Raw genomic sequence first — 22,720 nt, forward strand, 5'->3', positions numbered from 1 at the left:
TATTTCAATAAGAATTTACATGCGATAGTGAATGATGACACGATGTACATACTTTAGTATATTTATTGAGGGAACTGTTACTGGCTTTCAATGATAAAGTCTTACATAAGGAAATGTCATATCTCAGACACTGAAATAATCTTGTTCTGCACATCTGCTTATGTCTGGTCCACAGTTTAAACACAGCCCATACTCCTTGTTGCTATAAAGGAGACTGGAAAGAAAAAAACAATAAGAAAGATCTAGGAAAGTGAGGAGAGAAGATTCATCTGAGAATACTGAGAATATTATTAATACCATCCAATGTGCTCATAATGAATGGGCCCATTGAAAAAGAGCAGCATTTAAACTCTGAAAAATTAAATTGTTACATTAAAACACCTTAACAAATGAAAAAAAAATCTGTCACTTATGTGTGGGAATCAGCAGAATTATCATTATCAATTAGCAAAAATAACATTCCCAGAAGAGTGGGAATTCTGTGGAAGGGTACCTTTTGCATACAAGGATACATGCAGACAATTTGTCAAAAACCTGACAAGTTCCTAAATTGTTTTACATTTTTTTTTTCACTTTCAGACTCTAGACTTAGAATTGTTTGACAAATATCTCTATGCTGCTTCTCCTCATGTACATTCTCACATAATTTTAGTTTGGAAAATCAGTTGTCCTCAGATAAACTAAGATTTCCTACTTTCATTATTCTCTATTTCATTACTTCAAAAGCAAAAAGTTTTAAAGGTGACTTCAAGATTTGTCTGTGTTTAATGAATAACAAGTCTATGCTCAGCTCTATACCGCCTTCACCTTAAGCATTTCCAAGGACAAGAGCAAGGGCCTCTAGAAAAGAGATTTAGCAGAGAATATTGTTTATTCTTATCCAGTTTCAGGGCTGGGTTGATATAGCTATGGACAAGGAGAAGAGGTGATTTCACCTTCCACCCAGTGATGACCCAGTCCCTTTTGGGCCAAACTCAGACATGCTAAAGTTTCAGCGAGGCTGCTTTATCTTAAATTGACTTTCCCTAGTGCTAATCTGATTAATCCAGTTTTACTGCTGTGAACGGATGGATTAGTATAAAGAGATCAGCAGGGGAGTTAAGAAGATAGTGTGGAATATTTCAGATTCTCTTCTATTCCATTAATTTGTAAATGCAAACATAAAATCAAGTCAGGAGTAATTTCCATTAAAAGCTATGGAGTACACGAAGTCAAAGCAATCATATGCAGTTTCTGAGTTCTTTCTGTTGTGATGATTTTTGAGGTATATGTGGTATCTAAAGTTTTATCTAATCACAACAGCAAGTAAATAAGAGCATGCATATTGGAAATATCTACAGACATGCATCTCACCCCCTCAAGTTATCCCCAAGGAGTTTCCTTTTAGGTTACTGTCACCTTGACACCTTTAGATCAATCTCATTGTGTTCCTTCTTAATTGTTTTAATGTGAATACATTAACGAAAAATGCATAAAACAACATAATTAGCACAGGAGAAAAGACACAGGAGAAAGTATATTTCAAATAATGGTACATGTTTCTCATGTTCGTATGCATTCAGTTTGTCACGTATTTCAAATATGGAATACTTTGTCATATATTCTAATAAGATGTACGATGTAAATAATGGTCTGGATGGTAGAAAGTCTCCCATATTTAGAACTTGAATAATATTTGTAATAAAATACAAAAAAGATGAAAAATACAATATGTTGTGCAGGAAAATCAGTTATATAATATAGTAAATGTCATTCAAAGTGGAACTGTAAACTGGAAACCTGCTGGAGACATAGAGCTCTTGATTTTCTTTCCTTCACTTGTGACTAAAATATGCACATATATCTGCAATTCAATATTCACCTCAATCAATGAAATAAAAAAAACCCCTTATAATATTTACACTAAACTATTTCTGGTGTGTTGTATTTTTACTTTTTTGGCTAATGAGTAAAATCATTTATGTCCTAGTAAGAAAGGGCCTGGAACTCCCTGATATTTTTGTCACATTTGAAAAATAAGTTATTGTTTGGTTTCTTTTCTTTCTGTAAAATTTGCTGTTTTATTAGTGCATCGACTGGAAAATCTCACATGTAAGAGTGAAATATATACTTACATATATTCATTTACATATTCACATATGCCTATAATTCTTAATTCATTAATCACAACTTTTTTGTTTTGGAACCATAGTGTACCAAGCATTATACACATAAATGACACAAAGAAGACTCCTAGCCAAAGAATACAGACCAAAATCAGAAATGGTAGGATAAATTGTATATTCAATAGTGTTACATCACAACATCTATAGGCAGAGAGAAGAAAAAAACTCATCTGTCAGTATTTGGAAAACAACTCCAAAAGGACACTCCAAAAGGACACTGTAAACAATAATGTTGAGATAGCCATGGAGTCAGCTAAATCTGAAATCGAGCCCTGTCAAAATACTAATCCTAGATCCAGCCCATGGAGATGACAGTATTCCTGCAAGGGACAGCAAGTAAGTGCTGGCAAAATCTCAATCTTATAATATCCATATCAATGTCCCAAATAAAACGTTTTAAAAATACAGCAACCTATAGAGTAAATGATGTGTTTGGTAATGTTTGGTATTTTTATAGTGACCCTAAAGTGGAAAATATGTGGCAAATTAAAAAAAAAATACTGCTACAAAAAACTGTCAGCAAAAATGAACTAAAAAATCTTAAAATTATCTGACAAAAAGTTAAAAACTAAAAATATCACACTAAAATTCATTTTTATGCACTTAAAAAATTAACCATCACAGCCTTTCATATACAACAAATGCATTTTATGGATTAAATAATGATGAGTTAGCACTAGGGGACTTTAGGGACATTACATGCTGCTTTTTGAAGAGGTTCTCAATCTGTTGATTTATTCAATCAATTTGAATAAATTGTAAAATTAACTTTGCGTACTTCCTTGCCAAAATAAAGATTCTTTCTATGTTGCACCACATTATCCCTTTCGCTAAGCTACAGGCTGAAGGTGTCTGACAAATTCATACTGTGATATCAGGTATAATCTAAGTAAAATCAAGCAAATCTTTGTCACTGATATCAGGAAAAAGGGGTGACCAGGTCAATATGAGCATTTTCATTTTCAATGAGATGTCAACCCCGAAGTTAAAACTTAATTCTTTTTCTTACCTTTAAATTTCAAAAACTTTAGAAAGACATTGAAAATGAAAATAGGCAGCAGGAAAGGATTTAGAAGTCTCACTGGTGTATTTCATAATACATATAGTGTAAGTGGTCGTTTAAAGTAAAAAGAAAATTATAGTTGACATACCCATGGCATATCCTAGTGGGTTTAATTCAGACTAAAATCTGACAACCCATTTTATGTTTAAAAACTACTTCTCAGCAGCTACCTTCTGAAAAATGATATAACTTTTTCAGTCCTAAGAGAGATCTGGAAGCACTGAGGCACAATTAAATAAGCTAAGGTTAAGGTTGTTTTCTTTACTGAATTTCATTAAATTTAGAGTTCAAACTATTTTGTTGCATCTTAGACAGCAAATAATTTTAGCTCTCACTGAACATTTACACGCTCCTTATTCCAGAATTTGTTGACAGGACTTCTGATTTATTCTATGATCATGGTCTCTAAGGAAAGTTTGCTACATTTATGTGTAGCCCTTAAAAACTTTTGAAACAGACCTAATTAAGAAGTGAGCTTTAAGATGCATACTCCTTATTTATTAGCAAATTGTATCATACACCTCATGTTGTACTTAGCTATATCAAGATGCAGCTACAGACATAAAGATTTAGGCTGTCACACCCTACTTGTACACTGCTTCCTCTTAAGATCAGAAAATTATTTCTGCCATAACCATAGTCTATCTTCATAAACGTAGTCACCCCCATAATAATTCCCTCAAACAAAAGCTAACAGACACATTAACATTAATAAGACATGGAATGAGACTCCAGAAAACTCACATTTCTCTTTTATTACTTGACTTAAAAATCTAACCCAGAATATAAATAGAAAAAATGGCAAGCTGATAAAACTTACTCAAGGGGTTAAAAGTACTTTATGGTATGTGTGCAAAAAGAGAAGAGGAACAAAAATAAACCTCAGTTTGTGAGAGTCTCTCCAAGTGGAGGTTTAAAAACTGGTACTTAGCAAAAATGTTCTGAAATTGTGTCTCTGTAGGGCATTAAAAAAAAAATCCATTAATAACATGCTTTCTGTTGTTGAAGTGTCTATTATGAGGCTCAGGCTGTGTGAAAGCCTGTCTCTCCACAAGAGAGTTATGACAGGCTTGTCGGGAGGGAGAAGAGATGGCTGAAGATGGATATGTGCTGCTCTGTTGACAAGTGCTGGGGACAGGCAAGGAGATGGATCAGTAAAAATTTCCATTAAATCAAGAAAAACACAACTTGCCCCTAACATCACCTCTGATAGTTTCTTAGACCAGCTGCTTTCCTGACACCCTACTGAGGAACAATTTGCTTTCCTAGCAGGACATTTGGACACTCTTGCATTAATAGATATAGATCCCAGCATGCCAAGCCAAGCAAGAAGGCAATTTAATATGAGCAACACTGTCATCTCAATTTAGGACAACAGTTAGGATGCCCTACAGGGCATTGCAACAGCTTCTAGAAGTACACAGTGTAAGACATTCTTTCTGTCTTAAGGCTATAGAAAGCTGGTATTTCTAGTAAATAGCCAAGCCAAGGAGAATGGAAAATGTAAATGCATAGATGACAACAGCATTGTACTGTCTAGGAGAATCAGTTTCAATTCAAAGGCCTTTCATTTCTCTAGAGAACTGCAGCAAAATTTGCAGGGAAAGAAGAGACCGAAAACCTTGAGGAGACAGGAATAACAATGGGTTACAGGCATTTCATTTTCAGGTGGAGGCAAATTTCAGAACAAAAATTTAGCCAGTTCAGACAGCTGTCGAGCATAAAAGTCCTAAGAAACAGGGAGAGCATAGAACTTTTAGTATGTACTTTCTGATAGTGAATGATTTTAAAATGTGTAAATCACGCTTTTAGTTTTGCACAATCCAGTCTTCATTGTAATCTCTAGCAAATTCTTAGGAGGATATAACACGAAGATGTCATATTTGAAAACAGTGTGTGTTATAGTGGGGCAAGTTCTCCACATCTATTTGGAGAGGAAGGATTGGGAATTCCCTGGGTTACCAGCACCTGCATTCCTGAAAGTCTTAATTAGTTTTGTGAAGCAATGATTCTTTGATTGTATTCAGGAAGAGAAGTATGAATAGTGGAATCATCTGATGAAGAGAAAAACAAGACTTTTTCTGAATCTGACTGTCTCTTTAGGAAGAAAACCGCCTCAAAGTCTGAGGAAGATGTTTCAGGATTAAGTGGCATTGCAGTCAGACTGCCTTGAAAGGCAGTTTCAGAAGGAAGTCAGAAACTTAAGGCTGTTGGAAGGGACTAGGGGGTCACTACAAGAGAAAGGGAGTGAGCAAATGTGTGCCTTAACTGGAAAATAGAAGTGTTTCCTCCATGATAAAACAAAGTTATGACCCCTTATGAAGATATCTTGATCAAGGATGCTTTAGAAAAACTATTCAGATCAACTATCTATCACAAGCACACTGTTATTCAAAACGTTCCCTCAGCAGTGCAGGTCCAGTGTTCTGAAAATGATCCCCTGTGCACAGCAGCATGTGCCCCTTGGTGCAAGTGCAGAGCTATATCACATGTCCAGATGTCTAACCACTATCAGGAAGACATTACATGGAGATTTGCTTCCTGAGAAAGACTTGTCCAACACTAGATATACCAATTCAAATTTTCTCAGTGAGAATGGGGTTTCACAAAAGTGTTGAGGGTAAGTTTTGTCCTCTGTCTTCAGGGGACCTGGTCAAAGGTTCCTCTTCTGACTGGTGCCTCTGCATTCCACATACAGATGGCATGAACAGAAACAGCAGCATTATCTCATTGGCAGACTCAAGGATGTCTGGATAACTACTACTCTGACAAAACCAGCAGCTGCAGTGGAGGGCCACACACTGTTGACAGGAGTGTAATTGGGTAGGGGACCCTTTTGACTACAATTCTCTATTGTTCTTGCACTTATTCAAAACAAGGAAATAGAAGGTTGGATGTTCTGATGGCTTTATACATTGTAAGCCCATTGTGCAGCCAACTAATGAGGCATGAGACCTGTGCTGTCACTTGAAAAGAAAGAGGATGTAGATAATTGTTGACTGCAATGCCAAATGTGTGATTCCCTGGCTCTGCTGCTGGGAGCTGTTTCTGGTCTCCCATGAGCCACATGAGTTAGTCAGACAGTGTCATTCAGGGCTCTATAACTTCAAATTGATGTTGGGTAGAGTGAGAATACAGGTTAGTGGAAGTTGTGACTGCTTGGAAGAAATCCCCTCTTCCCCAAGCCCCAAAGCATTACAAAGAATATGAGAGCAATAATAATTAAAAAAAACCCCATCCAAATATTAGAAGCTACACAGTTAACAACCTGTGAAATTATGACATAAAACTTAACAACGTCCTTCTTGGTAGGGAAATGTCTAGATATTTGCTTTTTATTCTCTGAGCTCTGCTCAGCTCTTCTTAAAATTGTCTATTCGTGAAAGAAAACGAAACAGTTTCTTGTTAAAACACTCTAGGATAAGCAGGAGCTACCACTTTCCTGAATCTTGACTGATCTTCACATTCAAAATGACACTATACATGACAGGCAACAACACACAGCTGATGCTGCCAGTTTTTTTTTTACCATTTCTTCAAAGCACATGGAATGAAACAGCTCTCTGAGTAAACAAATCAAAGTGGTATTCACTTACTCCAAATGTGTGGTGGAGCAAGTCATGACATCAGAAAAAATCTTCCAATTTCCTTGGCTGGCAGGCCCACATTGAAAAATGCAATAATTCAGAAAAATTTTAAGAAATATTAATGGCTTATTTCTAATAATGTAAATCAGGAATTTTAAATTTTATTAGTAGTATTTTAGTGTAATGATCTCGTGCCATTCTTATCTCTGTAGCTGTTTACAGAGCTTGCTTGTATGAGTAAAAGCAGAATGTTAACTTGTGAAGTTATGCCAGTCCTGTCCTTTAATCTTATTGACTGTGCACTTAATTGGTCACTAATTTCAATTCCTTGATCCACAATCCAATGCTAAGCAATTCAGTACAAGTTCTAAAGACCTGACAGCTGCAGTTAAACTGTGCTACATGCTGGTAGAACTGAACTAGATAACTTACTTGCTTGCTCTGACTCTGCCTATCATGGTCAGAAAGGGTAGCCTTTGCTACTTTGAAAAAATTATTAGCTTTAACTCAAAAGGCAAGCTAGAAAGATGAATCTCTGGCTTTTCAATGTCCATTTTCACTTTCCTTCACCATATGATATTTTCAGGTTTAAAAGAGTACAAAGGGATAAAGATTTCCAAAACTTGACCTGAGAGATCAGATCTAAAAAAAGCCATATGTGAAGAGTTAATCATTCCCTAGAACCACATGCCATGAGGTGCTATCATTGTTAAGAAATTGGAACTACCATGAATTACCTAGAATATCAAACAAAGCAGACAGCCAGAAAAATGAAAGTAGCCAGTGCTAAAAGTGATGTTAGGGCAAAAGCATACTCCCAGTTAAGATTCCCATTAGCTTTTGCCATCTGCCTGATGATTCAAGTTTAAAATACCAATTGCAACTATTTCATCAGAAATAATTGTAATGTGACATAATTTTGGTAAATATTAATAACATATTTACTTTCAGAAGCTAAGTTTATATTATAGGCATATTGCTTGCAAGCCACACAACCATTCTTTGGAAACCAAATGAAAATCTTTTGAGATTTTTGAGAAACATACCTGCTTTAATATGTTTTTTTAGGCATAGTCAAATGTATGAGTCCTTACAAAACCTAAAAATTTTACTCAATTCCTAAATACATTTCTAACTTATGATGAGATTAGTTGTTCTGGTATCAGTAAGATAAAAAGGGTTTTCTGCTCTTAATATTTCTGTGCAATTTCTGTCAATTGTTCACTGGTATCATATATGCATATGTGCAAAACCACCTTCTTAAATTACTACAGGAACTTGAAAAATAACATTGTGTATCCTGATTGCTGCCACTCACTCAAATATTTCTTCAACTTCCATTTATGATAACTTGTCTTTGGAAACGGCATAAACTCACATACTCAATATAAAAACAAATTAAATAAAAGGTGTGACTGAACTCAATTGTCAAATTTGTTTTATCTGGTTTGAGTTGCTATTTTGAACAAGCATCACATGACAAGGAAACTCAGATATGAACAATAGTCTACTCCTAAAAGTTTAATACTTTTCTTTACTCATCTTCTCCACATATTCAAATGGAAAGGTTTAGCTTCAGAAGTCTGAAAAGCAAAAATACATGAAAAAGAAAAATGAAAAAGAAAAATGAAAAAAAAAAGAAAAAGAAAAATGAAAAAGAAAAATGAAAAAGTGTCATTGCAACTGTTCATTGAATCCCAAATTAAAAGGAAGGTCTATGGAAAGGATTATGTGATTCACAAAATAAAAAATATCACCAGGTGAAATGCCTTAGAGAATACAGTTATACTACAGGAGTACCTTTAAATGAATAAGACTTCTGTGCTGCTTGCGAATATTCAAAAATGCAACTTTTACTGAATTGTGTATATGTAGGTATTGTTCTCTGTGTAAAATCACAGGTAAATCTTAACAAAGAGATAAAATGGGGAACTGTGAAAAAAGTCTTCTAGAAATTAATGCAGCAGTAATAGAATTATTTAAAACCAATAATAATACTTGAGGTAAGTGCTGCATTTGATAGGGTTGTACTAGGCAAGAAAATAAACCATACACAAAGAAAACTAAAAGAATACATACAAGAAATAGAAATGCTACATGAATAGCTAAGTGCAAAAGAACCAATATACTACAAATAAAATGTGGAGAGAATTAAGTGAATCTAACTGTACCTAAAAGATTTAAGATAAAAATGAAATTTTGCCAAAAAATTTGAGGGTCTTTTTCTGTTTTAAAGCAGAAGTAGTTGAAAATATCTGGAAAAGACAAACTGAATTACTCCTTCATTTGCTTGATAACAGTTTTGGAGGCTTTACTTCAAATGTGTTTTTCACAGAATTTGGTAAGGAAGGGATGAAAGGGTGAAACCACAAGACAAATGATAGAATTGAAGTAGGACAAAAAGGCATGGAAATCCCACATGCAGCTACACACACATTGGAACACAGATATGCATCTTTAAATGAGAAAGCCACCTACAAGGAGCAAGTTGGTCCAAAGGGCAAAGGAGAAAATAGCACTGAAGAACTATCATGCACAAAAAGGTTTCTGGAGATCAGTGATGGTGACTTGCTCACATATTTTAATATGAAGTCAAGGGGAAATACAATTAAGTAATTGCAAGATTTATGTGGCACAAAACATGAATGACCTTTGCTGTGAGAAAAAAGGCAGGCCGACAGACAATCACCCGTCTTTTACAAAATGTTACACCTCAAATTCCACAATTTCCATGAACATTTTCAACTTAATTAGTTACTGAATGGGACCATTTACAGTGTGGACTTTCCTATGTAATTTCCAGATTTTTCAAAGAACTGGGAGAGGGATTAAACATTTGGGAGCTCTGAAACTGTGGACTAGATAGATTTCCTTTTTAAAGGTTAAGTTAAATGTTTCTTTCCTCGTAAAATGTTCACATTTTATACATGTGGCTAGTTTATTCTGTTTTATCAGGAAGTATCAGCAGTGCCATTTCATAAGCAGCTGGCTATTTGAAGGAAAAAAGATTATCTAATCAAATCCTGGCAGTGGAAACTCACAAGAGAGGTGTGAGAGCTAATGTGACTGAGCTAGGACTGGCTTTCTGTAAAGCAGTATTTAGAAAGACTCCATGGGTATGAACTCTCCTTAGGTTTACGTATGTTAGTCACTGACAAAATATAGACATTCTGCAATATTGCACTTATAAAATTTTATCTGTTTCAGCTGGCTTTTATTTGGGACTCAGTATTTCTAGAGCAAAGTCTGCTATAGATTGAAATGAGCAGAGAGTCAAGCAGCTGTGGAGAAAGTTGTTGATGGCACATCTCACCAATTCATCTTCCTAACCAAGTGCCAGGGGAAGAGGCTAGAAAAAAAGGGCCCTTTTCTTGGAAAAGAAGTATGTTTAAATGGACATCTTCCTTCTTCAACTGAACAACATCATCAGAAAAAAAAACAGGGCCCACGTTTGTGTTCTCTTGCTGTGTTATTTTGGATTAGGAGAAACAATATTACTGTGATTTATATGTGTCAGTCCAGCACTTGCCTTTTCTGCACTACCACACTGCTGACTCAAGATCACATTGTGCTCCCTGATCATCTTTTGCCTTGTTTCTGTCTCTCTGCATTTTCTTCTCTTAACATACAGCTGTTTGTACTTGTCTGCATATAGAAACTTTACATTTATCCTTACTGAATGGCTATTGAGCTCCAAACTCTTTTCTGTCTCTCTGCTACATATCCGATGCATATTTAATAACCTCACTCTATAATTACTCATCAAGGCATCAGAGAAAATATCAAAACCTATCAATCTCACGACAGATTTGAAGCATCGCTCTACTTTAATTGTGAAATGCTGATAAATAGTCCATACACAGCTTTCCAAGTAATTATATATCCACCCAATGAAATTATCATCTGGTCTTGTATTTCCTAGTTCACTTATGTGAATTTTATATGAAACAATGTGAGAAGCTTTAATGGATTCAATGCAGAAAACATCATCTACTTCTTGCCTGCCCACAAGTCCTGTTACTCTGGCAAAATAAGTTACATTGATATCATAAACTCTTGCTAAATCCACACTTTCTGAGACTTTATCTTTTTGTCCTCTTTCTTATTACTAGTACTTTAATTATTTGCTACAATCTCTCCTCAGGGATTGAAGTTAAAACCACTTGTCTAGAAGTCTCAGATTATGGTGTTTTTTTCTCTTTTTAGACATAGATTTCATGCTTTTTTTTTTTTTTTTGCCTTTTGCAAAACCTTTCCTACCCTATTCCTAGAAGTGATGATTAATATTCTGGATTTTCTTCAGCCATTCCTACAAGAAAATATTTTATCAGGTCAAGTGGACTTGAAAACATGTCTTCATGCTGTCCTTTCCCTATTCTAGTGGGTATTTTTAATTCTGTTTCACTGGTTTTAGCTCTGCTAGCCATCTAAGCAGGTTTGACCTTTTAAATTTAGATTTAAACATACAAGTAAACACTTTAGCCTTCTTGGAGCATTTTAATGATACAGATTCCTCTCAATGAGAAGCAAACTAAAAGCTTCCTTGATCTTTCATGTTACTGTTTCTCTTCTTTATGGAAAGCTTTCTGAATACTGTTTGGTAGACTTTATATTAAAAATATTTTATTTTACATCTTGCACTTTCTGACTGCCCCTGTGTGTCTTCTGTTTGTCTAGCTGCTCAAAATGATACAACCTGCTTAAATTTTGCATTCATTTGTTTCTTACTTGTCAGGTCATAAAAAGATCGTTGTTTAAGCATGTTGGTCTCCCTACAGTTCCTAGTCTTCCTTTGTATTGAGATAATTTACCATTATGACTTTATGATTTCTTTACTGACGTATCAGCTCTCTTTTTCTGCTTAGAACTGATTTCTTATTAGTTAGACAAGAATGCTTATTCCTGCCTTTCAGAGGTCACTTTTTTCCTTTTGCCTCTCTTGCAGAAGTATGTTTTGTTAGATTGATTTTTTTTGCTTGCTTTTGTCTAGGGGACTTATTAAAAAAAAAAAAAATCTCTAAAAGATTCAAACTTTTTTTATTTCAGGAGTTAACCACTGGTCATCCATACAAAAGAATCTAAATACTGTTTTTTTTCTGAAGCGTAATGAAGGGGAACATGTTTGAATTACACTGATAACATTTTTGCACTCACAAAACATTTGCAAATGTTATTAGGGCAATTTTTTTCTGCCATGTGTCGCCTCTTCAGCAGGAATACTCTACATGGGTTAAATGTTTTTTAATGCAGTTTCGAACAGTTATATGTCACACTCTGAAAATAAAGACTGAACTGTTCATTCTGTGTGGACTGAAATCATGCAAGAGATCTTTTGCTAATAATTAATGTCACGCCCCACTGGGACAAACACTATTTGCATGGCTTATAATAAAAACAATTCAAAACCACTAATGTGTTTCCCTGAACACTGAAAGCTTGTGATGCATTTTATGAAAACACCACTGGTGAGAACCACAGCAGCATATAAAAGCTATTATTGCATAGTACATTTATTGTACAGTTTATTTCCTCTTTGATTTATTTAACTCACCAATTACCAATTGTTGTCACTGCTCTCATAGCAGGATATGGTGGGTTTCTAGCTCATAGCAATGCTGCTGCTTGGCAGCCACATTTTTTTCCATCTCCAAATCCAAAACACTTTTCCGAATAACTTTGGGTAACTGCTTCATGCCATGAAAAAGCTTTCAGTCAGTGTAAAGGATTTAAAAATATGATACCTGTAGACACTTGCAAACACAAAATTTGGTATCCAATAAATATACATTCCCAAAAAATTCTGCAGTGACCAGGACTCATGTAAAATATCACTGTCATGTGGCTAGGCCACTCTTTGTACAATTGATGCTTATCTTTGTAAAGCTTTGTAAAGCTTTTATTCACTTAACAGACCATTCACTCTGTGCACACTTGCAGTCACCCCCCTGCTCCTTTCCCACCCCCACACACCACAACTTCTAACCAGAGCTCATGATATCACAGAACAGTGAGGGTTGGGAGGGATGATAAAGATCATTTAGTTCCAGTTTCCCTGCCATGGGCAGGGATGTCACCCATTAGATCAGGTCACTATAAGCATCCCAATTCCATGCTCATTTATACAAAGATGTGGCAGGTAGTTTCCCATAATTCTGAATACGTGCAGCCAAGGCACAAATACTCTCATCTCTTTTATTCCTTTATGCCAGAGCCACCCATCAAAGGATGTAATAAATTCTAGATTTTCCTTATAGAATATGCATTTTCAGACTCTGCTTGGGATCTCTGGAGGGCCCATCCCCCTTACTATCTGGTATTCTCCATCTGAGCCTACTTACTAGGGTCCAAACAACCAACCAGAGGTGTGGTACCACCTCACATAAAGTCACAGCTCTCAGCAGAGGAGGCAAGTTAATGCTCCTGTTGCCTCCTTCCAGGCTGTTCCCACAAAATGGAGGAACAATTTCTCACTCTTTGAGTCAAGAGAGGGAATGAAAATATTGGTGCTTTGGTGAGAGTTTTGAAGAATCAGTAAGTTCCCACCATGTCTTCTCAGACCTTACCTTAAGGCTACCTCCTTGTTGCCCTCACTTTCCTATTTACTCCTCCTCCATCTCCAATGGAAACTTATGGATTTTAATTTTGATCTCCTGGTGGTTTTTAAGATTTCAGCTTTCTGATTTAGGTCAAATGTCACTATAACTCTATGCCAACAACAGGTATATTCAACTATTCAGCTATTTTTTTTTTCCAGAATGATGCTGCTCAATTAGACTTTAGCATAAATATCCTTACCATAAAAACTAAGGAATTTCAAAATGCATGTTTAAGAGACCTACAAGAAGTTCCCTAAATAATAAAAGGGAATAAAATTTATATTAACTTTAGTTTGAAGGGAAAAGTAAGCAGAAAATAGTCTTGTCAAGCTCTCTTTGTATATGATAATATTGTAGAACATGCCTCACACCTGTTTTTTATTTGCAGTCTACATTTAATAACAAACACTGGCTTTAGACTGGTGGTCTGAGAGTCAATATTTTTTAATATAACTACTTCAGGTGTGCATAAGAGACTTATCAATGTCATTATTTGATTTTTCATATGTGAGCATTTTCACTGGCATAAAAATGACAGAGATACATACAAAATGTATTACTGCCCTTTGATATTTCTTAAGGGAAACAATGCCCAGTTTTACCAGCCTGTTTTACAGCTCATTTAGTCTGAACAGGTGAGACACCAGTACCTTGAATCTTTTTTCTTTATCTCTTCACTTACGTCCTTTAAGTATCAGTGGAACAGATTTGCTATTATGTTAGTGATTGTCAGAAAATAGAATGTGAAAGCTCTTGAAAAAAACCAAAAATTGAGTGGCACGAATTATTTAATTTTTGAGAAATATAAGGATAAAACGGAGTTAACTGAGTCTTGGTTATCCACCCATGATTTTCTGCCTTCAGTCAAGGCCTCCATTCACAGATGTAATATATTATCCTTATAAGAATTTTTCCTTTTCTTCTCTCTCATGGGGGTTTTACGAGCACACACTGCATTCTGGTTTTCTATTATTTCCCACTGAATTACAGCTGGTCACTGTTCTCCAAATCTGTGTCCTTGCTTTTCATTCAGAATGTTATTATGGGGTAAGGGATGTCTTTTCTGTAATTTGGTCATTATATTTTCATTTTATTTTCATAGTTCACCCTTGACTTTGCAACATTTTCTTTACTCCCTTTATTACAGCTTAGTGACCTTAATATCATTGTTAAAGTTGAGATGCAACTTCTATTCTAAACTCACTTCCATAAGCTTATAACTTTACCCAGATATTTTCTTTCAGGCTGAGTATTTTTTATATTTTGTTAGAAGGGGATTTTTGTTTGAAACTTTATAAGCATCATCTATTCATTTTGAGTTATCCAACTTGAAAAGACAGCAGTTTTGCAGCAATCAAGACAGTTTTCAGAATTTTTTTTACTCTGATAATTGAAAATCAGCTTTGTTTCAGCACTTCAAAATCAGCTTTGATTGTGGAACGGTGCTTTTGCTATGTCTTTGAAATGGTTTTGAAATAATAAAGTTTTTCGTGTGACATCATTATTAAATAACTTACTGAAATACTCATGGTGAGGGAAGTTGATCTCACAATAACTCTGTTCCACTTAATATTATTTTAAAAAGCTATTAATTTTTTGTATGAGAACTACATTTAGCTATACTTTAAATCCTTTTAATGCCAATTTCATCCCACTCTTCACAGAGCAAAGGCCAAAGAGATGCATTACAGTGTCCAGTCCATCTGGGCTCTATATAGTACACAGAAGTAATGCAACATGTGCAATGAAAAATAAGCTTTTCTCTTGTACTGGGGAAAAGACAAGAAGTAGCTTTGCTTCATTCCACAGACATACCATTGTAACTGTAATGTGTTTGAAACAGCTTTTCCTTAAAGATCCAGTGAGAATCCCTATATAACTGTAAGCCCAAGAGGAGTACTGGGAAGCTTTATACCGTATCTTGTTTGTCATCACAAAAGAGATATTCAGGAAAATGTCAAGGCGCGCTACCATTCCTATTAGTATGCTTGTATTCTGCATTTTGTGCCATTCCTTTTTTCATCACAGAGACTATGAAAGTCTCAGCAAGCAATCATTTTATGCCCCCCACATGAAAAACAGTGTTGTACTCTTGCAAAAATGAACCAAGAGCCTGGCTGACCAACAGAGATTTTAGGTATTTGATGGAATCGAGGTAAAGTTGAGAAAGACACTCTTTGGGCATTTCTCTGATCACCTAATAAAGAAATATAAAAACTTGCAAATATTTTTAATTGGGAGTACTCCTTTTAGTAAAGAAATGTGTAATTATCTTTTAAGTTCCAAACTGACACAAAGCACTGTTTTTCATATTTGTACTTACACAGAATGGACTTAAACCCCAAATCATCTCTGCCACACATTTTTTTACTCTGCCATCCAACAACATGAAGACTACAAGTGCCACAAAAGTAGTAAAAAGAAATGGTTTTTCTGGATCTGTGTGTGCTGTTCACTTTATGAATCTTGTGATTTATTTCTGAGTTGGGCTACAGGCTAGAATTATACCAGAAATATAATGAGGACAATTCTTCTTTAGCATTCAGAGCTTTCAATTTTTATTCTGGCTAAGCTACGAATGGCAGTCAATAGATTCATTTTAATCTAAAGTCTTATTGTTCTGGTCCTAGGTCTTTGCTCCATCATTTCTCATTGATTAAGCACCTCCTGCTTTTTTACAATAATGTAATAATACAATCCAAAGTGCCTCAGGAGGCCTTCATATGAAAGGCAATAAATAGGCTTATTTGATTCATATTTATTTTCCTTTTTATTTATAAGTGATTTCCTGCATTCAGTCTGTGTTTCTCTTTCCTGTTAAAAATACAGAAGTTTTTTAGAAGACTGCTCAAATAAGCCTCTTGCACAATTAGAATCCTCCCCTTAGTGGCTGCCATTCTCAAGGAGCACATCCTGTCTTGATTGCATTATTGTTTCCTCTCCAGTGACTCAGTGATAGATCTGTTTATTCATACCAAATCTCCCACTAACGCCTAGTTTTTAACGCCTCGTTTTTAATGCGTATAATTTACAAATTCATTTGTATTTGCCTTACTGATTATGAAACTGCAGCCAGGATATGATCTGTATAAGCAAGACCACCTCTTGTGCCATGGGACAGGCTGCTACAACCAGGACTTTTTAAACTAGTAGCTGAAGGAAATACAGGTTGGTTTAAAATGGCCACACTTTCTTATCATGTGCAAAGTGTTTCTTTCTATCAAATAAAGGAGAATAATCTTATCCTACATGTAAGTGAAATGTGAAGCCAGAAGACAGAGCTTTGTTTTTCCTACTTGCAGAATTAACTGGCAATTCCTATAAACAGTTTATTTCTCCTTCTTTCTGATTTTTGCACTCCATGTCTTTTCTGATGGGCCACATGATAATACATTGTCCCCTGACTGTCAGACGTATTTCTAGGCACTTCGTTGAAGAGGAGAGGAGTAGAAATAAAAAAATAGTAGCAAGTTCTCTCCAGTCATAAACTTCCATTATACTTAAGACTAGATAGAATTATGACTTCATCTAATATAATCTCCTGAGCATCATAAGCCATTAAACATCACCCAGATACTGCTGCATGGAGCCCAATTACTTTAATTAGACAAGAGCACTTCAGTTGTCAGGAGACTAAATTGTGCTGTGCCACAGGCACAGTCCAAAATAGACAAAGATGTCATCAAAGCCTGTGGCTCTTCCAATAACAAGGAATTGCTAGGTGAGAAGTGCACCCCAAATTCCTGGAGATGGTATTTAGCTCATTCACCAACTCTGGCATGGAATATCAAGTCTCTGACAATAAGCCATGAACGAAAATTTTGACTTTCCTTCAAATTCAGTGATCAGTTTATCTTGACCTGAGCATCAGAGCATGCCATACTCAATGGGTACCTAAAACCAGGAATCACTCCAGAGAAGGTACTTTTTTTTGGAGCTCTTTTTCCACATATATGTGCTAAAATCAGTTTAGGGTAAGCTGTGGATATTTTAAATTTTGCACATTTTTGCATTGCATCTACTGTGAAATGTTCTCTTTCCACAGGTGAAGAAGATAGAAGTGCAGGCACCTTTGGCTCTGGAATCTAAATACTGAATGAGCGACAAAGTCAAGTGTTTGGCATCTCTAATAAGAAAATCCCTAGCACCCTTGCAGGGGACTGCTTGATCTAGCAGTTTACAAGGACTAAGAGTTAGCTGACAAATCCTAAAATCAACTACTGATGTGATTTTAACCCGCCTGCTATTTTATCTCAGCTCTCAATTTAAAATTGGTCTCAAATGCTTGCAACTTCAGCTCATTCCTATTTCAGACAAATTGATTAAATTGAGACCTGGTATCTTCTGCACAATTGCTACAAATCCCAGTGTGAGCTGGTTTACATTTACAGACATCAGTTTTATCCTCTCTAGTTCCTAGGTCCATGAGTCCAGTTTTGACTTATCTTTACAAGCAAGAAATTGATTTTATCCTAGTTTTCTCTAATACAATTTCCTGGACTCAAATACAGTGTGATTCTTATATCTGTGATACCTCTAGATTACAGAGACCCTAATCTTCCATCCTCTGATCAGGTAACTACCTCTTTTCTCTGCTTCCTTGATCCTGTCTTAGGACACATATGATAGATTGTAAATGGTTTTAAATTTTACTAGATAGGCCACAGAATATTAAGTCAAGCCAAAACAGCTGAAGGCACTTCACGTTCAATTTGCAATGTGTATGTACAAAGCCATTTTCTATGATGCAGAAGTCAGTAAAAGCTATACCCCACATAAATCAAGGGATACAGAATTTTATCACATGATATGAGTAATCTCATAATTCTGGACATCTAGCAGACAAAACAAATGAAGTTTCAGTTTTAGCTCAGATAGAGTGGAAGAGATTTGCATATTTTCTAACACTATTTTTCTAGCTAGCATTTCATTATTTGAGATGTAAAGGAAAAGGCAGTTATTCTTCTACTATTAAACCAAGTGAAAGTAATTTATTTGTTTTTTGTATAAAAAGTATTTATTTTTCTTTTGCTAGCACTGTGAACTAATGTGATCCATATAATTAAAAATGGAAACATTCTCTAGATTGCTTTATCCACTCATTGCTAACAGCTGAGTTTCATGTCAGTCACCAGATCAAAGAATTGCAGCACTGTAAGATATGGGCAATGGAAATAATGCACTTTGGCAGCAATAGATAGCTGGTTAATAGCATGGTGCAACTCTGGGGTAAATGGTTTATTAAAACGTAACATTCTACTACATCTTAAAAAGCTCCATGCTTTTACAGTTAATTTTAACCAATATAAAACAGTACCAGGAAAAAAAACCCACAAATCCCAAAAGAATTTTGGTCAGCCTGTCATATTTTAGCAATGAAACAACTTGCTTAGCTACTGAAGCAAAATGTGTCAGCGAGATGGAATTCCACTTTCTAAAGGCTAGAGTACCCACTCAATAGAAGAAAGCAATACATGATTACTGCTTAGAGCTTGTCAGGCAGTGCTAGCAATGCAGCATTTAGCAATAATAGAAAATGTCTGTCTCATTTTCATTCCCCTTGAAAAAACTCCCTATACAATATTATGAAACACTCCTGTTGTGAGTGGGTTTCTTAATCACAGCAATATCTTCAGCTATTACCTTTTCCATGGTCACACCTTTCTGGTGAGTTCTCTTAAAAGCAAAATTTAATGACATACAGACCAAGGACAGATACCTGAAATGTAATAACAAGGAGTAACCCTTCAATTTTGCTACAACTACTAGATAGCAACAATCTCCTATTTCCATTTTAGTGTTTTGCAAATGACATAAAGGTCTCAAGGTCTTTCGTTTTCTGAATTATTCCTCTGTTTTTCAAAACCTTGGAGCCTCTATTACCTGCTTCTTCAACATCCATTCCAATCTTAAAAGTAAGAGAAAAATTCAGATCATTGTACGCACAGCCCTTCTTCACCCACAACCTTTTATTCATGTGATAAAATTGAAAGGATTTTTTTCAGTGCAAGTACCTTCAAAGGCTGTCTTGAATTACCACTACTCATCCTGACTATCTTTATATCTCAAATTGTTTTAAAAGTTGCCTATTTTCTCTTTACATACGTTGAAGATACTCTTGGCACTCTTAACAAAGAAACAAAGTACATGTCCTGAACCATGCATTTACATCTACGTCTTTGTTTGAAAATAAAGTATTTGAGGTTAGTTGGAATTGTAAACATTTTGATTAGACATTATATATGGGATAACATGATAAAACCAGACCCAAGAGGGAGAGAAATGGCAGAAAGAAAGTCCATGTTGATCATGACAATGCATTGCATTAAAAATGAACTCCACAATAAAAGACTTTTTCCAGATGTGGAAACCATTTCTTACTTCAAAAACTCTTATGCACTTTCACATATATGAAGCAGTAATTGCAAGCTGGTTCAGATTCCAGAGGAAGTATAGGTGCATTCACATAGCACTTCAACTGAAATATAAAAGCCTAAATTAAAGAGCCCTGCTCCAGAAGTTTAGAAGGACATCCACCACTAACAAAATCATCATTTGAATTATCAGAACTAAGTGTGTATGAACTCATTTCTTGGAAATTTTATAATTCAAATATGTCTCCTCAAAACAAAAGATTTTCCCCAATTGTTTGGGGTTTCCCTACATGCGTATTACTGGGCTGAACAAAGACATTACTGAAGATGAAATGTGTCTGCTAGGATATGCATGAATACAAGATGATGAATCACAAAAACCCCAACTTTGCAAACAACAGGAATATATATTGCACTGCTCATGTAACTATTTTAAGTGTCCTCTATTCTATTAAGCGCTCTGAAAAGGCAGACAATTATTAATACCACAAATATGGTGAAATTGCTTTTGACATATGCTTCCTTAGCCATGGAAGAAGAATGCAAGAAGAAATCAATGAGGAAAAAATTGCTGGGTAGAGTGAAATTGCCTTAGGGATTTTGTTTTATATAATACAACAGCCTAGGAATTCTATTTATAAGGAAGACATGGTATTTATACCTATTGATTTTTTCAGGGATCTCTTGAAGTCTGCAGCCTTAAAATTTCACCTGTCCTAGATGAGAACACATCTTTTGATGTTCTTCAATGCACTATGTTTAAGGAACAATAAATATGGTGTAAAAGAGATGAAATAACCCAAAATTTTGTGTTCCCCTTGCAAGGCTTAAAATTTACTTTATCAATGCACTTACAATACACTATTTTTGAGTACATACTTGCAGACTGGAGCTTCACATTAGGGGATGTAAAAGAAGAACAACAGAAACATCTATTACGACTGCTTATTCCAAAGACCATTTGCATTGTCACCCAGACCTTAGTATAGTTTAGAGTGGTCTCAGGACCTCCATGGACCTTCAAGAGTCATGTCTTCCAACAAGGGATTTTCAAACAACAGACTATCTCTGGTAACATATATTTCTGCTGGTAACATATATGCTCTGCTAGGAATGAATAAACTCGAGGGGAAAAGACCAGTAGAAGCTCTGTTTCCACTATCCTTAATCTCCCATCTCACCCTGCGAGGTCCAAGGGATAGGTCAACTGATACTGCATGCTGCAAAACATTTACCATTGTTGCTGCACAGCATACCACTGTGGAGCAAGATCTGGGATGCAGTTACACATCAGTCAGTTATCATCCCACTGAAAGATACTGAGAAGGAGCGTTTTGCACGGTAGCTGAGCTGTGTGTATAGAAACCAAGGCACCTTCTTAACTAACAAATAGTGTAGTCCCTTTTGAAGATTCATTCTAACCTGTTTTTAACTCCAAGCTTCTTTAATGCGTAGTAAATAATACGCCAGTATAATATAAAACAAGACAAAAATGTTTTATTCATAAAGCTTTTGTGTGTCTTGTTTACCACAGCTTTTCCTGTACCCAGGCCAGCTGGTACAATATGTACTATCTTCTATTTTTTGTTGCTGTTTTCTAGTATTAAATATGTCAAGATTTTATAGCTGAGCAATAGACGTTAGTAACATAGGTCTGTTGCATAGTAATGAAGGTAGAATAATGTATAGTGGTAATATCTCTGTAAATCAATTAATAATTTTATGGCTAATAAGAAAAAAAATAAAAGATTAGACATCACTGGGGTCTGTCAGTGGTACCACAATGTGGCTTCAGGACTATCCACAAAAATTGAAAGGATATCTGAATGCTACTATTTAGTCAAAATAAACATTTTGTCTTGTTTATTTTGCTTAAAAGCCTGAATAGATAGCAGCGCCTGACTGCAGAGGGTACATCTAGGGATGTTTAAATTTAAACCTCTTTCCTCATCTTTTTGCAACTATTTCTCTACAAGGGCTTTTGTATCAATAACAGACCACTGATGTTGTATGTAACTTCTGCTGTTACCAAAATGAACTTTAACTAGAGACATGGGTTCAAATACCCCAAGAGATTCTACATAACCAAAGCACAGCTTAAAGAATGATGCAGACATGCATAAAAAGTCTCCAGATTCACACTACTTTTCTTCTTTCTTTGCTTACCAGCTTCAACAAGGAATGCATTTCTAATATAAGCTGTAAAGGTTAAGTATTGCAAGACAACATTTGCAGCGTTTATTTGGATGGATACTAGGGATGCTCTTCATCTTGAGTCACTCTTCGAGCTTGTAAATCATGCATACACTCAAGTGGGAATGCTGAGCTCTGAAATGGATCTTCCTGGATTCCATAAAAATTAGTGGAAGGCCTTCACACAAAAAAAGGTCAGGTTTTGACTGGGAAAAACCACATCATAGTTTAAGAATAGAAAACACTGAAAATGACTATATAAAACAGAGTAAAAATAAAATGCTTTCCTAACTGTCTTGGTATCCTTGCAAGCAGATCTTTACCTTCACCAGCTTTATCACCAGCAGCTGACTTCAATGCTAGGACCCTCACTGCAGCAAGTCTGTGACAAATCCTCCTTGAGGTTATCATTTGTTAGGGTGCAAAGATTCAAAGGCATATATTTTCACTCTATTCCATTATAGATTCGGAAGAAGGACCTTAATATCACCAAAATTTGGCTTACAGACCAGCCTTGTGCTTCTCATTTCAGCCCCAGTGAATTGTATCCCATAATATTCAAGACGCCACCTAATTCAAAACAAAGGGGTTTTGAGGTTACACTCAAGGCTGCAGATCTGATCACTACCAAGCACAGCACTGAGTCCTTAGAAGGAAACAGAGCAGTTTGCTAAACCAGACAATACATCAATTCTTTACACTAAGCACACTTTATTTGCAGGCCATTTGCAGGTTCAGAATG

At 35.6% G+C, this 22,720-nt stretch overlaps 1 protein-coding gene across 2 annotated transcripts in view; it reads right to left on the minus strand.

Moving 5' to 3' along the window:
- Window positions 1-22,720, minus strand: part of PRKN (parkin RBR E3 ubiquitin protein ligase) — a 681,963-nt gene that overhangs the window by 85,973 nt on the left and 573,270 nt on the right. Inside the window, exon 10 of one of the 2 annotated variants that reach the window (XM_085055319.1) lies at window positions 18,780-19,130. The exons of the other annotated variant lie outside the window; for it this stretch is intronic. Coding sequence (XP_084911445.1) covers window positions 19,089-19,130 — 42 coding nt within the window. The 3' untranslated portion in view covers window positions 18,780-19,088. Of the gene's footprint in view, window positions 1-18,779; window positions 19,131-22,720 lie in introns of those variants that run through there. 2 annotated transcript variants of the gene reach the window in all.

The sequence above is a fragment of the Lichenostomus cassidix genome, chromosome 3, assembly GCF_008360975.1.
Source record: "Lichenostomus cassidix isolate B80296 chromosome 3, HeHo_3.0, whole genome shotgun sequence".
NCBI lineage: Eukaryota > Metazoa > Chordata > Aves > Passeriformes > Meliphagidae > Lichenostomus > Lichenostomus cassidix.